General features: G+C 33.9%; 1 protein-coding gene across 1 annotated transcript in view; it reads right to left on the bottom strand.

Moving 5' to 3' along the window:
• SMARCA5 (SWI/SNF related, matrix associated, actin dependent regulator of chromatin, subfamily a, member 5) overlaps positions 1-17,244 on the bottom strand; it is a 39,741-nt gene that overhangs the window by 7,050 nt on the left and 15,447 nt on the right. The window contains exons 9-21 of the mRNA XM_053582190.1: positions 15,676-15,744; positions 14,852-14,961; positions 12,229-12,455; positions 10,079-10,200; positions 9,847-9,999; positions 7,764-7,896; positions 4,125-4,273; positions 3,806-3,925; positions 2,968-3,078; positions 2,553-2,666; positions 1,943-2,065; positions 1,121-1,253; positions 127-245 (exon numbers count right to left, since the gene is read on the bottom strand). Coding sequence (XP_053438165.1) covers positions 127-245; positions 1,121-1,253; positions 1,943-2,065; positions 2,553-2,666; positions 2,968-3,078; positions 3,806-3,925; positions 4,125-4,273; positions 7,764-7,896; positions 9,847-9,999; positions 10,079-10,200; positions 12,229-12,455; positions 14,852-14,961; positions 15,676-15,744 — 1,683 coding nt within the window. The remainder of the gene's footprint in view (positions 1-126; positions 246-1,120; positions 1,254-1,942; positions 2,066-2,552; positions 2,667-2,967; positions 3,079-3,805; positions 3,926-4,124; positions 4,274-7,763; positions 7,897-9,846; positions 10,000-10,078; positions 10,201-12,228; positions 12,456-14,851; positions 14,962-15,675; positions 15,745-17,244) is intronic.

The following is a 17,244-nucleotide window of genomic DNA, read 5'->3' as shown; positions in this document are numbered from 1 at the left end:
TTTCCTTGAAAAAGTTTTAAATTTTGAACCCTTGTTTCTTTTCCTTTTAAGAAGTTGCTTTTAATTCTCACATTCACAGACAGGAGCTATTTTCTTAACTATCATATTTACTAACGTGCAAAGTACCTTTGTGTCAAGTGCTTTTTTGATACTTATTCTTCTTTGAATTCTTGCCTCTCCCCTTTCAATCTGAGCCATAATCTTCTCTATGTCCTGGAGCTCATTGCACCTTTCCCAGAACACAGCTGCAAAATAGTAAAAATTGGACAGACAAGATAGGTAGAGGAATAGGTAAATATAAATAACTTGTTAGTGTACATGCGATTATTTATTTTTTTTGCTGAGGACTAAGAAAACATTTCCTACAACTGATACCAGAGAGTGAATAAGTCAGTTATAATTTATTTTCTTAAATGTAGAAAAAAAAAAAAAAAAAGAGATGAAATGGATGACTGATGTTATCATCCAACATTTACAACTTCTGCTATTCTAAAATTCTCAGCAGACTCACTGCAGAGGTCCTCAAACTTTTTTTTTTTTTGGTCCTCAAACTTTTTAAACAGGGGGCCAGTTCACTGTCCCTCAGACCATTGGAGGGCTGGACTATAGTTTAAAAAAAAAACAAAAAAAACCATGAACAAATTCCTATGCACACTGCACATACCTTATTTTGAAGTAAAAAAACAAAATGGCAACAAATACAATCACACTGCCTCATGTGGCCCACAGGCCATAGTTTGAGGACCCCTGCACCACAGTGTACCCATACATTCAACCTCACAATCAAATGGACTTGAGGAAACAGAAACGCACCAATACTTCAGAAATTATCAAGAGAAATGAAATAAATGTGAATGCAGTTATTCAGTGACCTCTCTGGTTTTCCTAGCTATCACTGAAGTTAGCTAAGGCTGAAGAAGGGGGGGAAAAAAAAAATCAAGGAACTAAGTTGTGGCAAAATTAGTTTATCACAACATAAACATAATTCAGAATAAAAGAACACAAACATTCCAACATTTCTTAAATAAACTTCAAAAGGTTGATAACACATTTTTTATATTTAAGGTATCTCCTTTGAAGGAGACATATGAAACGGTGATAATGACAATAAAAGAATTACCTGAATATTCAATGACTTCTTCTGGAGTTTTTCCTTCTACTTCTCTTGCTATATTTTCAATATCGTCACGACCCCACTTCTCATTAGCTTTGATAAACTGGTTAAAATCTCTTTTATTCCAATTGGTAAATCCCTTCATAGCAATAGACACAAAATATTCAACCACTGAATACTAAACTTGGAAAAAAATACTAATAAACTTTACCAATTATTTTAAATTGCTCCTAGTTTATCTTTTCAAAATTAAGTTCTTTTAGTGTGATTATGTTTTATGTACATAAACGTATACTTTTAGGAACATACTAGATAGTTTAGATACTCGAGCAATTAAATCTGAGTGGGAGTAAGGAAGGCGACATGAAAAGGTAACAATTTTGCAGCGCTCATAAGGATTTAGAGTTTGCTCAGGAGAGTTACTAATATAAGCTAAAAAGCAGAGATACAAGCAAGTGGGAAAACAAGAAAAATTAAGCTTTAAGGCAGATTAAAGGCCAGATTGTGAAGACCGTGAATGAATCCCAATGGATATTTTAAAAGTACTAAGCAGAGATTTATAATCAAAAATGGTAACAATGTGAAAGATTCACAGCAAATAACAACAATGAAAGTAAGATGATCAAAAAGATAACCACTCGACTTAAGGCCTGTGTAAATCTATTTCTTCTCAATTACCCCAAGAGCTAGTTTCAATCAACTTTATCATCTCTAATTATTCATCTTTAAAAGCAGAGACTTTTACTTGTTTATATGCTCCAACACGATCTAACAGTGTGTTAGATTTGTTATACTGGTACTACAGTTTGTGCTGGTTAAAGACTATACCTGTGTTAGAAGCTTCTCTTTTTCCTCCAATTCTTCATCATTAAGGGGTTCAGCTTCATCAATTTTAAGCTGTTCTTCTTTTTGTGCCTGTGCTGCATTAGGAAGCTCAGGATTTCGAGGTACCTAAAAAATATTTTTCTATGCCATCAATCAGCAAATTTTTTTTTCAATCAGCAAATTTTAAAGAACATATGAAGAACTAAACTCTTAACCAATTAAAATTTTGCAAGTTTCAATCCAACTATTAAAAAACATATCTGTGTCCTATATTTATTACATTAAAGAACAAACCACATTAAACCACATTTAAACAACTAGGACATAGTAAATTAATATTCCTTCATTCTAGCTTGAAGTTAAATAAATGCTAATAATTAATGTTAGGAAGAAGGGGTGGGGCAAAAACCTACCTAATAGGTACAATGAACACTGTGTGATAGGCACACTTACAGCCATGACTCAAGCATTACAAAAGCAATCCATGTAACCAAAAAATATTTGTATCCGCCCCCCTTGATATAAAAATAACAAAAAAAAATTTTTTAATTAATGTTTATACCTTCTAGGGTTTCTGGACAGAAAAGGATATAAAGTAGAGAATTTTAATTACCTTGTACCCAATAGTTTTTCTATAATACAGAATCTCTTTTTCCAGTAATTCAAATAAACGTGGAGGAAAGAACTGGAAATCCTGAACATTGGGTTGTTTTGGAGGTCGAGGTGCCTAAAGAAAAAAAATATTGTCCATAAAAAAGAAATTTTGCTTGAATTCTATCCCTCGTCCTCATTTCATAAACCATGATAGTCAATTCTCCAATGCTAAATGCATCTTTCAATAAAATTGAACTGACATTAGTCAAATTTTAAAGTACAACCTCGAAATTAATTTTGTAAAAGTTTTAACTAAAAACAAAAAGTGACACACTATAAAAATAAATCACAAAATGTTAAACCTCGATCTTGTTTTCTAAGAAAAAATTTACATTTCAGTATTTTTAGATAATTTGTGTGCCATGTGAACTTACCTTGGGTGCTTTAGGTTCACTAACACGAAGAGCTTCCCTGAAATATGCATCAACAGCATAGTTGGCTTTTCTTTCTCGTTTAGGTGGCTCAATCCACTCTGTGAATGCAATCTAGCACAGGGGAAAGGAGTGAAATCAACAACTTCTAATACATATACATGGGGCTATAAAGCTCCATAAAAATAGACTATGGTTATTTGCTCTATCCTATGTAAGTAACACTGAGACAGTATCTACTAATAGTATTAGGTATTAAGTATTTCTTGCCCAAATGAATAATTTTGTTAAATGTGGGGAGGAAATTTTACAGAACGCATGCTATAAACCCAAATTGGACGAAATTGAGACATACAGTTAACCTTGAAAATATTCTAAGGGTTTACATGTCCAATGTTAACAAGGAAAACACTAGGTAGAATTATTTTTTTCTTTCTTCCTTAGGTATTTTCCAGTTTCTCTCTACATCAGCAAATAATAGTTATGAAACTAAGAATTGTTTTTTATTATCAGTCAATTCTGCTGTTTAAAAAAAATTAGGTTATGGTAATTTTTTACCAATTATTTTTATTTTCAAATATCCAAAATTTCTATTCATCCCAAACAAGAATATATTTCACTGTAACAGTATACAACAAACTTTATTACATTAAAATTTAAAGACATTTCAAAGCTTAACTGAAAAACTGGCATTATATTTTATATAATTATGAAAAAAAGATGTGAGTAAATAAATATAATCACTGTTTGAGACAAAATTATAAGATATTATATCTAACACTTAAAATTTCAAGTTTTCCAGTAAAATAAAGCTTTCAAGTAACCCCAATTTCTAAATTACCTTTTGTTTTTCTCTATAGTCTTCTCCTTCAAAGTTATAAACACTTGACTCTGTATCCATAGTAAAGTTTCTAAGCGAACTTTCACCCATCTTAGAGAGCTTTTCATTCATCTCTGCAGTCTAGACAACAAAGGAAAACATCTTACTAGATTCAAAACCAAAAAAGCATGAAACCTTTAGTAAAAATGAATTAGACTTTATTTACAGTAAGTAAAAGCTTCCTTCTATGGAAGTAAGATTATCTATAATTCACGTATTTCCTTCAATAGTTCTGGGCTAAAATATTTTATGTGAAAGCGTCATTGAATGTACTTCTTACCTTCTTTGCACCTCTTTCCAAAATACCATCGATATCCTCATCAGTGATCTCACTTTCCTTTGAGGCAAATACATGTGTTGCCCCATGTCGAATCATTTGAAGCATTTCGTCTTTCCCAATTTTGTTCAGATTCTGATCCACAAGCCTCCCTAGAAAAAAAATTGTGTTTATATAGTTAATCAGACTGGATTGTATTGAAAATTTAAATGTTATGCATAATACCTTGTAATTTTGTCTCAAACATTCATCATTTCTGTTACAATTTATTCACATCTCATCACTTTGATTTTTACTTTAAATTTAATGCCAAATTTTCAGTTGGTGAGTTTTGAAGTGTTTCTAAAGCTTACGTACTATATAATGAAGCCTATGTGTATGTCTCAATGAAATACATTCTTTTGCGCGGTAAATATAGTAATTTGAGATGCTTGAAAATCAAGATTACTTTGAGATATCTAACTCCAGTAAGATTAGCCCATACCACAAAATCCCAAAACCAGAGATGTTGGAGTGGATGTGGAGAAAAGGGAACACTTCTACACTGCTGGCGGGAATGCAAACTAATATTTCCTTTTGGAAAGATGTTTGGAGAATAAAAGAGATCTAAAAATATACCTGTCTTTCGATTCTACAATTCCTCTACTAGGTATATATATCCAGAAATCCAAAAATCACATTATTAACAAGATATTTGTTTACTGCAGCCCAATTCATAATTGGTAAGTCATGGAAGAAGCCCAAGTGCCCATCGACCCATGAACGGATTAATAAATTGTGGTATATGTATACCATGGAATATTATGCAGCCTTAAAGAAAGATAGAGACTTTACCTCTTTCCTGTTTAGATGGATGAAGCTGGAATATATTCTTCTTAGCAAAGTATCTCAAGAATGGAAGAAAAAGTATCCAATGTACTCAGCCTACTATGAAACTAATTTATAGCTTTCATATGAAAGCCATAACCCAATTATAACCTAAGAATATGGGGAAAGGGGAAAGGGAAGGGAGGGGAAGGTGGAATAGGGGTGGAGGGAGGGTAATTAGTGGGATCATACCTACGGTGCATCTTACGAGAGTACATGTGAAACTTACTAAATGTAGAATATAAATGTTTTAACACAGTAACAAAGAAAATGTCAGGAAGGCTATGTTAACCAGTTTGATGAAAATATTTCAAAATTGTATATAAAACCAGTATATGGTGCCCCATGATTGCATTAATGTACACAGCTATGATTTAATAAAAAAAAAAAATAAGAAAAGAAAATCAAGATTACTGGCAAAATTCATTTTTAAAAACCCACAACTTTCAACAGATGGGATACAAACAAAAGTTTCTGATGAACAGAAAGATAGTATTACTAATACTTCCAAATCATTTTTTTCTCCTCAGACAAGTGAAATACAAAAACCCCCACATATAGGCAAAACTTTATAGACTTTACAAGGTCCATGTAAAACTTACTAAATATATAACAGCAGTTTCTGAAAACTCCTTGATATTAAGTGAAACTCCTAAAAATTTACTGTGATCATAAAAGAAACTCAACATTAATAAATTAATGAATATCTTCAGTTGGCAGGAATTGGCCTGCCTATAATTTGTGTTTTCAAAAATACAGGTAACAAAACAAAATCTTCAAGGGTCATTTACATACACCTAAATAAAGCTTGAATTTTTGTATTCCAACCAACTTGCATTAAGTGGGAAAAGATCCAAATTCTTTCCAACAACTTCCTTAAATTCTTGTACAAAGGTTTGGGATCCCTAGTAGAATGTACAACCAAATATCTATGACTTTTCTAAGTCAGGAAAATATCCACAAAATAGGCTTCTTTGAAATGGAATTTATCTCACAGTTGTTAAAATGTTCTCAAGCTTATGCAAATTACTTCCCAGGTGGGCAGGGAGAGAGCCTTTCATATATAAAGTGCTTCTGTGCATTCAAACTTTTTAATTATCTCTCTCAGTCCACAAACATTAACACATAGTTAGGCACCTGAGGCTTGCTGTTTGACCAATGTATTTATGAATGGGACAAAAAAGTTAGTAGCCCAAAGGTTTGCCCCCAAATTCACCCCAATAAATGTGTTCTTTAAAAACCCAAGTCAAAAGCTCTCAATTATTTGCACTATAAAATCCTTCCTTTATAGTGAGAAAAATTGAGAATAAGAACCACATGGTGGGTGTTTTTCAAAACACATGTATAAGTGTGATGAAAAAACATAAGCTACTGTATCACCCATGAAACAGCACCTAAGAGGTTGATAGGCTCCAGAAATCTCTAGAGACTTTCCTAATTAAACACTTTAAAAGTTAACATAGCTCTCGATCCCCTAAACCAGGTGTCCTCAAACTTTTTAAATAGGGGGCCAATTCACTGTCCCTCAGTCTGTTGGGAGGGCCGGACTATAGTTTAAAAAAAACAACTATGAACAAATTCCTATGCACACTGTACATATCTTATTTTAAAGTAAAAAGCAAAATGGGAACAAATACAATTCATGTGGCCCGCGGGCCGCAGTTTGAGGATGCCTGCCCTAAATGGAGTCATTTCCATGCTGTATACAGTAGACAAGAGACTTCATCTCTCTATGGCCTCTGACTTTGATGCCAAGCACCTAAGCAAGTTGACTCAAAGACTAAGGGAGATAATGAATGTTAAGAATTTAGCACAATGCCTGGCACAAAGCAAGCACTCAAGGTTGTTACTATTAACAGAAACAATTAGTAACAATAAGTTATCATGTATTGTATTCAGACATGGCTAACACTATGGCTGGCATTATGAGAAACCTAAGAAATGTAAAATATTCCTTTTTCTTACATGGAAATTAGAGACTAGTGACTCACAAATGAAATAATCAGTGAACAATAGTGTATTTTTCAGCTTTACAGACAGTATACGCTCATGATGTAGGTACAGAAAGAAACCAACATAAACCTGAGGTTAAGTTTCCCATCCCCATTTTTGCATTTTATATCCCATCATCAAGTTACAGTAAGCTTCAATAAAACATAAATAATGTCTTCTTTTAATAAGATAATCTGGAAAGAAAACTTTGTTTCTAATAATTCAATCAAAATAAAATCCCACTCTCATCCTCTAATCTCTGTTTACAAATATCATTGTTTATCTGGTGTCTTCCTCACAACTAAATTACAAACTCTTTGAAAATAAGCACACTTGTCTGTTTCACTGTATTCTCAACACCAAGAATGGTGACTAATATCTGATGGGTGCTCAATAAGTAATTGCAGACAAGAAAAAAGAATAAAATTAGATTTTCTGATTTTTATTTCTTTAGTTCCCCAGAGTAATTAAGAGTGCTCTATACAACTCTATTTAGTATATTCCACACTGAATATCATATATTTTATGTTATCCCCTTTGACTTTTATCCCCAGTTAGTAGATGAAGAAACAAGCTCAGGTAATGAGAAATGCTAACCCACAGAGTCCCAAAACCCATCTTCTTAATAACAAAACTAAAGTTTACTATTTCTGAAGTACAGAAATAATGGCTGCTAGCTTGACTCAACAACTGTTTAATAACAATAATCTCCTTAAAAATTTTCAGACAAAAACAGGTTGTATCAATCCAACTTGGTAAATTTTTACAGTCTTAAAAGCTTACCTTGTTGAATAACTATAGAATCCAGTCTGAGTTTCATCTCAGCACGTTCTACTATTCTTTCTTCTACGGTATTATCAGTTATAAAACGGAACACTCTCACTGTCTTGGTTTGTCCAATTCTATGTGCTCGGTCCTAAGAGAATTAGCATGTTATTCTGAATATAGTTAAAAGGCCAAATAATTAACAACACAGGAATGGGTACAGTAAGAAACAAAATTAAAATAATCTCAAGTATAAAATGTTTTTAAGAATATATTACAAAATGATAAAAAATTAATATGTATCACATTAATAATTCTTAAATTCTCAGTTTTAATCAAATAAATTGGTTATTTCATAAGAAAAACTTATGGTAGGAAAAACACAGTTGTTGAAAGTGTGAGAAATTATTACCTGAATTTTACTAGGTTATACTGAGATAAAACACATCTCAAGACACTACAAACAAAACTGTAATTTTCAAGTTTGTAATAAAAGTTTCCTTTCATCGTTTTTTGTTGGTGTAAATTCAAAAGTTTTCTATGAACAAAATCAAATATGAATTTTCATTGCTATACCAGGAAAAAGACCCAAATAAAGACCCAAATAAACAAACTGAACCAACAATATAAAAACTCTGGTTTTGAAATATTACAGTCAACTACATCTGAGTAGTCTAATTTGAATGCCATTTTCTGTTTAACTTCTGATAATTTCCCAAATAACATTCCTACAAACCACCCCTTTATTTCTAACAATTGATCAATTTTGCTAAGCCACCCTTACGAAGAATACAAACGTGACGAATGCCAGAGATTTAATGAAGTTAAGTTTATACTCCATTCATGAGCAGTATCAATTTTCTCAGCATTAAGAATGATCTTCCTGGGCAATGCCTGTGGCTCAAAGGAGTCGGGTGCCGGTCCCATATGCCGGAGGTGGTGAGTTGAAACCCAGCCCCAGCCAAAAAAATTACAAAAAAAAAAAAAAAAAAAAGAATGATCTTCCAGACCTGGCCAGATACACAGGCATACATTTTAAGCATCTAAGGTAGCAGACATGCTAGTTGCTCATCAAACCCATTTCCCTTTCTTCCTGAGACACAACTAACTCAGTCAGTTATGGTATATGCAGTCAGTTATGGTATATGATTTATGGCCAATGGTGGGATGCAAAGGTGAGGAATGTCAGGTCTGACCCATAAAAAATTTCTTGGGTAATTTTCAACTCTCCCTTCCCCCTTTATACTACAGGATGTAGAGCAGGGGTGTCCAACCTGCAGCCCACAGGCCACATGCTGATTTTGTGAGGACTTTTTTTTTTTTGCTTATCTGTGGTGTTGGATATCACAAAAACTATGCACAATCTTTTTTTTGGCAAATCAGCTTTCATTAGTGTTTGTGTATTTAGTGTGTGGCCCAAAGCAACTCTTATTCTTCCAATGTACCACAGAGAACAAAAAAGGGTTGGATATCCTTGAGGATATAGCAAAAGCCTCCAAGGTCCTAAGATATGACACAGCCATCAGATAGAAATGCTATGAAATTGATGTAAGACCACTTTGAAGCACTCTTTTTTTTCAGACAGAGTCTCACTTTGTTGCCCCTGGTAGAGTGCTGTGGCGTCACAGCTGATAGCAACCTCAAACTCTTGGGATCAAGCGATTCTCTTGTCTCAGCCTTCTAAGTAGCTGGGACTACAGGCGCCCACCACAATGCCCGGCTATTTTTTGGTTGTAGTTGTCATTGTTCTTTGGCAGGCCCAGGCTGGATTCGAACCCGCCAGCTCTGGTGTATGTGGTTGGCGCTTTAGCCGCTTGAGCTACAGGTGCCGAGCCACGCCTAGCTATTTTTAGAGACAGGATTTTGTCTTGCTCAGGCTGGTCTCGAACCTGTGAGGCAATCCACCCAACCCGGACCTCTTAGAGTACGAGGATTACAATCTTGAGTCACCACGCCAGGCAAAATACTCTTACTGAACCATCAAGCTCAGAGAAAATCTAAATTCTTCTGGGTTAAGTCACTGATACTTATAGAATTAATTTGCCCAAACTAGAATATCTACTAGGCACCAAATATACGATATTTATTTGCTATTCCTTACCATAGCCTGAAGATCTACTTGGGGATTCCAATCTGAATCATACAAAATTACTACATCTGCAGTAGCAAGATTGATGCCAAGACCACCAGCACGTGTGCTTAACATAAAAACAAACTTTGTGCTGTTTGGTTCATTGTACGCATTGATGGACTCCTACAGATATAAAAGAAACAGTGGTCAGAAAATTATTTTATGTAATTTTTTAAATCTCCCTTCCCCAAATTTTACTCACTTGTCTCTCATCATGGGGTGTCTGCCCATCCAACCTGCAATACTCATAATTTCTCCACATGCAGTAATCTTCCAAAATGTCCAATACTCTTGTCATTTGGCTGAAGATTAGTACCCGAGAGCCTGTTGAATACAATATTCCATTATCAGAAGCATCAAAAGTAGAAAAATTTATTTAAAAATTCAAGGCTAATCAAAACTAAAACTAACCGATTACCCCTTAATTCTAAGTCATGTACTTGGTTACAGGGAAAAAAACTGTATTCCTAAATTACTTAAGTCAGTCATTCCCCACTTCTTTCCCATTAGAACGCAAACAGAAATAGTAATATCTGCACAGCACGCTAAGATAAACAAAAAAGAATATTTGCATCTGATTTGGAAGGTCTTTCCATCCCAAAGGCTAAGAGAATCATTATCTTGTTACCCCACATATATTTAAAAATAATCTTCTAACACCTCACAGCTACTCTTTCACGCATACGCCCCCCACCCCAAGATTTCCCAACATACACACAATGCTCCTGGTTTCATTCTAGTTCTGAAGACCCACTTCAACACAAAAGACTATAATATGTGTTTCCTATCTATACTGAACATCCTTCACTTATCTGCCATGATTCCAATTATTCAACTGCTTTCCTCAACCAATGATAATGCCTCCAGTACAATGTATGAAGACAAAGGGGTCATTTTGAAAAATAATAATTATGAAATGATACTGTCTCGGAAGCTGAGGCTAACAATCTGCTGCTATTACACATTCCTCTACCCCAAAGGCATAAGGATATTTGATAGTCTCCAGTTTCCACACAGAGTTTAATATAGTTTTCATTAACATTTGAAGTTCACCAAGTTCTTGCCACCCTTTCCCCACTAAATTCAATTCATTTTATTACTTAGCTTTCAAGGAAGGCACCTTAAAAAAAAAAAAAAATATATATATATATATATAGATAGATAGATAGATAGATAGATAGATAGATAGATAGATAGATAGATAGATATAACCAGGCTCAACACCCATAGCACAATGGTTACACTAAGGCTGGCAGGTTCAAACCTAGCCCTGGCCAGCTAATGAAAACTGCAACAAAAAATAGGTGGGCATGTGGCGGGTGCCTGTAGTCCCAGCTACTTGGGAGGTTGAGGCAAGAGAATCGCTTAAGCCCAAGAGTTTGAGATTGCTGTGAGCTGTGACACCATAGCACTCTACCAAGGGCAACATACTGAGACTCTGTCTCAAAAAAAGAAAAGAAAAAAAAGAAAAAAAAATATATATATATACACACACACATATTTCCACAAAAAGGTATAAAAGGGGGAAAAAAGCAAACCAATCCACTGCCAGCTTTTACAGTAAATTTTTGACAGTTTCACAGAGGAGATTCATCTACCGGTATAATGGTCATTCTTATTATATACAAAGAAACAAACTTGAGATCTGTATCCTTGATGTTACAGAATCATTGGACTTTTTAGGAGTCATACTTCTTACATTTAAGAAATATATACCAAATAATTTATAAAATGCTAACATCTTTTTAATTTGCTTCAAATAATCTAGGAAGAGGGAAACAGATACAGTATACACTATTTATTAGTTATAATTGTTGAAGCTGGCTTCACACTAAGTTCTCTCTACTTTCATGTAATTTAAATATACCTAAACACGTACCACAGACATACCTTTTTCAGTAAAAAGTTAGCATACCATAAATAAAAATGTTTTAGGTCCATGGACATACTTAATTCAATAAAAAAATCCCATATAGATAACTGAAGAATGCCATGAACACACCACCACTGCCTAAAAGAGTATCTGGGAACTGTGAATGGGTGGCAGGAGGTTTCTTCACATTTTATGAGAAAAAGCTAAAATTCTAGGAGAGTGTATATAAAGTGAGACCTCTTCCCCTAAATCCATGGAGGGGGGCTGCTCTATTGATTCCTTAGTAGGACACTTATGGTCTAAAATCCAGAGTGAAGGCTGGCGCTCAAATAATGAACAGAAGTCTTTCAGCATTCTACACTTCAACTTTAGAAATATCAGGCTAGTCATTTCCAAGTGTAGTGTGCTCCCTCATTTTAATGTGGGAATTTTAATTCAGTTTTCATTACTTCTCAATTTAATACCAGTAACATAGATACCTTGTTCTTTTAATTTAGGGAGTAGCTTATCTAATACCACCATTTTGCCACTGTTGGTAACTAGATGCATGTCTGTTGTATAAGGCGGACCAGGTTCAGCTCCATCAAAGAGATATGGATGATTACAACATTTTCTCAACTGCATCAGAATGTTCAATAACCTCATTTTGTCCATCTTCCCTGCTGAGTTTAGTATATCTATATCCTTCATTAATATCCGAGTATACCTATAAAGAGAAAATATTTTAAATATTTTAAGAGGGTCAAATGTCACCTGACCAACCCTGACACTTTACATAATTTATTCCCATCCCCACTTTACCCCTAAAGTACCTGTTGGAAACAACTCATCACTTCTGTATGGTTAGGAATTTACCATCTGTAACCTCTTTTTTCTTCTGATTTTCTGTATTACCCACGGTATCCTAATGTTCATACTTATGGACCTTGAGGATATTATTTTAAAGGTATAAAATAGTTCCCCTTCCCCTGGGTGGAACAAAGCAGTATGATATGATATTTTTAAGTATGCGAAACATAAAAAAGTTTTAAATGTAACTTTATAGTCTTTTGCAACCTAAGTGCCACTATATGATTTTATATGCCATGTTAACTAGCACAGCATTTAGTAAGGACACTAAGATCTGAGGAGGGATGAAAAAATTATCACATGGTAAGACATGATGATGAGAATAAGATGAACACAATGATTTAAATATATGTATAAATATAGAGGGGGAGGGGAATAGGTCTGAGAAGTAACAGAGTATACAGGCCAGATTATAAAATATCTTGAATACTAAGAACTTAGACATTATCCTGAAGGAATGAGTAATCTGTCTGAACACCAAAAAGTCTCAGGACTGTGAATCTTCAGAATACAGAAACTTAAACAGCCTAAGCAATCTATGTTTAGTTTTCAATTGCAGAGTACAAAATAGCACCCAAGGCAAACCTTTCACCACGATTTGGACTGATCCAAAGTTTACCCACATGTTTTAACTAAAAAAGACTTATCTTCCCTAAGCATTGACTCATGTCTTAGTTCTATATTCCAGGGCCATACAAGATAAGCCTATTGTCTCTGCTACTCTATAACAGCCTTTTAATAGTTTGGAGGACCTTTAGGATTGCCCACCTTCTACAGTAGGTAACATGCCCAGTTCTCTACATGACATCCTTTCAGCACTTTTACCAAACAACTCTGGCCTCCTGAGGAGGAGGAATACTTATCAGAATTAAGTATGCAACTGAATATACTTGAGAGATGATGTGACCATACTTCAGATCAGTGAAGAACAGAGCAGCTTTATTTTCCTCCTTTAGAACAATAAATTTACACAAAGTTTTTCCACAGCCACTTTACATTGTGAATTCATATTCAGCTTTTTATTTACAAAAATTAATACTAAGTCAGTGGATTCCAACCTTTTGGACTGAATGCATCTATAAAACTTTTTAAATTAAAGAAAGAAAAAGATTTTTTAAAAAATAAGAGTTTTTAACTTTTTAATTTTTCCCTCTAAGGGTGTTTAAAAACAGCTACCATGTATTATCACCATCATTTCACATATAGACATTTTGTTCTGCCTAAAATAAAATACCATCTCAGAATGAAGACTCTTTTTAAGCTAAATAAATACAGCTTTATGGGGTTAAAAAAAGATTTAAATTTCCTCATAGCTCTACAATCTACAAGTTCATCAGATACTATAGCACTAACAAATGACCCTATATTTATGAACTTCCAGGTATATACAGGACTTGCCAAAAAAAATACACACACATTTTAAGAAAAGAAAAAACTGCATTAAAATTGTAATACTCAATATCTGCCACTAGTGTTTGTTACCTTGCATCTTGCATCTTTTGTAAGTGCAGACATCAAACATGACTTAAGTACTATAATTATAAGTTTGTTCCTTTCTTAAAATGTGTATACATTTTTAGGCACCCTCTGTATAATACGTCTCCTTGATTATGCCACAGTTCCCCTTTTTAAAAAAACCAATATGGCTGGAAGTGGTGGCTCATGCCTATAGTTCTAGCACTCTTGGAGCCTGTGGCAGATCCCTTCAGCTCAGGAGTTCAAGACCAACCTGAGCAAGAGCAAGACTCCATCTCTACTAAAACAGAAAAAATTAGCCGGGCATTATGGCAGGTACCTATAGTCCCAGCTACTTGGGAGGCAGATACTGGAGGATTACTCAAACCTAGGAGTTTGAGGTTGCTGTAAACTAACCCAGGCAGACACCATGGCACTCTAGTTTGGGGAACACACTGACTCTTTCTTTTAAAAACAAACAAGTATAGGGCTTTATACATATCCCTGTTTAATGTTTAATTAAATCTCGATTTTAATTTTTAAATTCATAAACTTTTCATGTTGAGTCTATCATCTATAAGTTCAAGACATTATATCATAAATTTAATTAGTGAGCCCTATGTTTGTTATATGCCAAAAAAACTCTTTTCAGACTGAGTTCAATCCAGCAACCAGGAATTCCATTTTGTTTTGGAATTCCATTCCATTGTAGGATTGAACCTACAATCTCAGAAAACAAAATACGAATAGAACTTAGCAAAGAATCAATAGTGATATCAAACACATCTTAACACATACCATTCCCTTTGCATTTTGCTGAGACCCACATAGATTTTCACTTCCTTCTTTGGAGGCAAACTCTTTTCAACATCAGCCTTAATTCGACGAAGGAGGAATGGACGCAAAACCTTAGAAAGAGCAAAAATAAATACATATGGCCTCATCTGTAATATTAGTATTATCTCAGAAATTAAAATTGTCCTCTAAATACATGAAAACAACATTTCTCTACCTGAGTATCAAGTGGATTTTTAGGACTTCTCCCTACAAATACAGTAATCCCTCACAAATAGTGTGGAATCAATTAGTTCCAGGCCCCCAAGACTAAAATCCACAAATGTCTAAGTCCCTTATATAAAATTATATATTTATACATTTTACACATAACCCACACACAAAGGAACAAAGACATTCATGAAAGCAAAAACTTATCAACTCTGCTCACAAGGTAATATTAGCAGTTGCTTATACATACTGTCACTAGATTTATGAACAGATGGATCTTCAGGCCTTTCAGAAGTAAACCTGTTAGTTTCTTCTATGAAATGTAAATGGAATTAAGCTTTGAAATTTATCCAGATTAGTAATTATGCATTTCTTCTTCCTCTCACTGTACTTTAAGGCATCACTTTTTCCTTCATTAAGTTAGAAATTCCATCCTAGGTTCTAACACTCAAACTGCCATACATCACCCCTACTCCCATTGTAAGATTAAAGAGTTAAGTGGCAGAATTCAAATCTGATTCTAAACCCATTATGCTTTTTATGAAAAGGAAAGTAGTCTTTAAATCTGTCCTTTTTCCCATTAAGAATATGCTTTAACACTACTCCAAAATACATACCATATGAAGCCTCTCAACTAGCTTTTGATCCCCAAGGCAGTTGTTTGTATCAAACCAGGAATCAAAGTCCTAAATCAGCAAACAAAAAATATCCTAAGATCAAAGATATATCAACAATAAATGAACTACAAAGCCAGATATAAAAATGACTTCTAAAATTAACATAGTATTTCAGCTGTGATCCACAAAAATTATTTAGCCCAAGGCCCTATTTTTCATAGGCATGTCATTATACCAACTGATTTTAGAACAAGTTGTTTAGCAATCATATTACTTTCTTTTTTTTTCAGTTTTTGGCCAAGGCCGAGTTTGAACCTGCCACCTCCGGGTATATGGAGCCAGCACCCTACTCCTTGAGCCACAGGCACCGCCCAATCATATTATTTTCTAAACATTATTTTCAAAACATCAAGATGACAAGTTTCACAATGAAAAAGAAAAATTAGAATTATAAAAATATTAGAAAATTAACATTCATGAAAAATATTCTTTAGTTTCATTAACAGCTTAAAAATAAAATTACTTTATAGTTTGTTCTCTAATATCATCCAGACTATTCAAAAACACAAGATTTCAAGAGCAATGTCAATTTTAATCAAACTTACTAGAAGTGAAGTTGAGATTACTAGTATTTCACTACTATCTTGGTAGGATCTGAACAAGGAAAGCTTCCCTATCCTTACCTCTTAAACATATGTATGTATTATATATTTTTGAATAAACATAATCATAGAATTCATTGTCTTAACTAAAGCAATGCTTTATGGATTATTAAATAAAGTGTCAATGAAATTATCTGGAAAAAACATCAAAATACATAAAATCAGAAGTACAACGGTTTTGGGATTTTTACTAATCATCCTCACAACACAAATTCCTCTATACTTTTAAAATGATCCTTAACACAATAAACCAAAATCTGTACCTTTTTAGAACTTATCTGTATAAATGTACTAACGTGGAACTCTTCAAAGTACCTCCCAACACACACACACATACACACACACACACACACACACATACACACACACACTCTCTCTCCAGCTGTACATATATAAATGTTCAAAAATAAATTCTGGTCTAGCAAAAAAAACTGTAATTATAGGCTCTTCACATATATATTATGTTCCTAAGTACAACTAATAATTCAAATAGCTAATTTACTATTGCTACCATCTCTTGCACTGCAAATAACCCATAAAGGTAAGGACTGGGTTCTGTTTGTTATACCATAATGTAAGAATAGCTAGACAGATTTCACCAAATATGATGGTCACTTTTAGGAATTAAACCACAGACAATAAACAAATTCACTTTGGGAATACCTTGAACAGTACTTTGAAAACATAAGTAGTCAACCTAGAGCAGATATGATTACCAAATAGGAGCAACATCTATGCCATTCCAAAGACAGAAAACAATGATTAAAAATGGGACTGAAACCAAAAGGCACAAAAGTAAATTTTCGTAACGCAGAGACAATTTAGTAGGTTACACAAAGCTAACTATATAAAAGTATGAAAAATTAATGACTATCTTAAGTAGCTGAAACACAGGCCAATTTTATTA

This window comes from Nycticebus coucang, chromosome 1 (assembly GCF_027406575.1).
Source record: "Nycticebus coucang isolate mNycCou1 chromosome 1, mNycCou1.pri, whole genome shotgun sequence".
NCBI classification, from domain to species: domain Eukaryota; kingdom Metazoa; phylum Chordata; class Mammalia; order Primates; family Lorisidae; genus Nycticebus; species Nycticebus coucang.
This window is presented reverse-complemented; position numbering and strand designations above follow the sequence as displayed.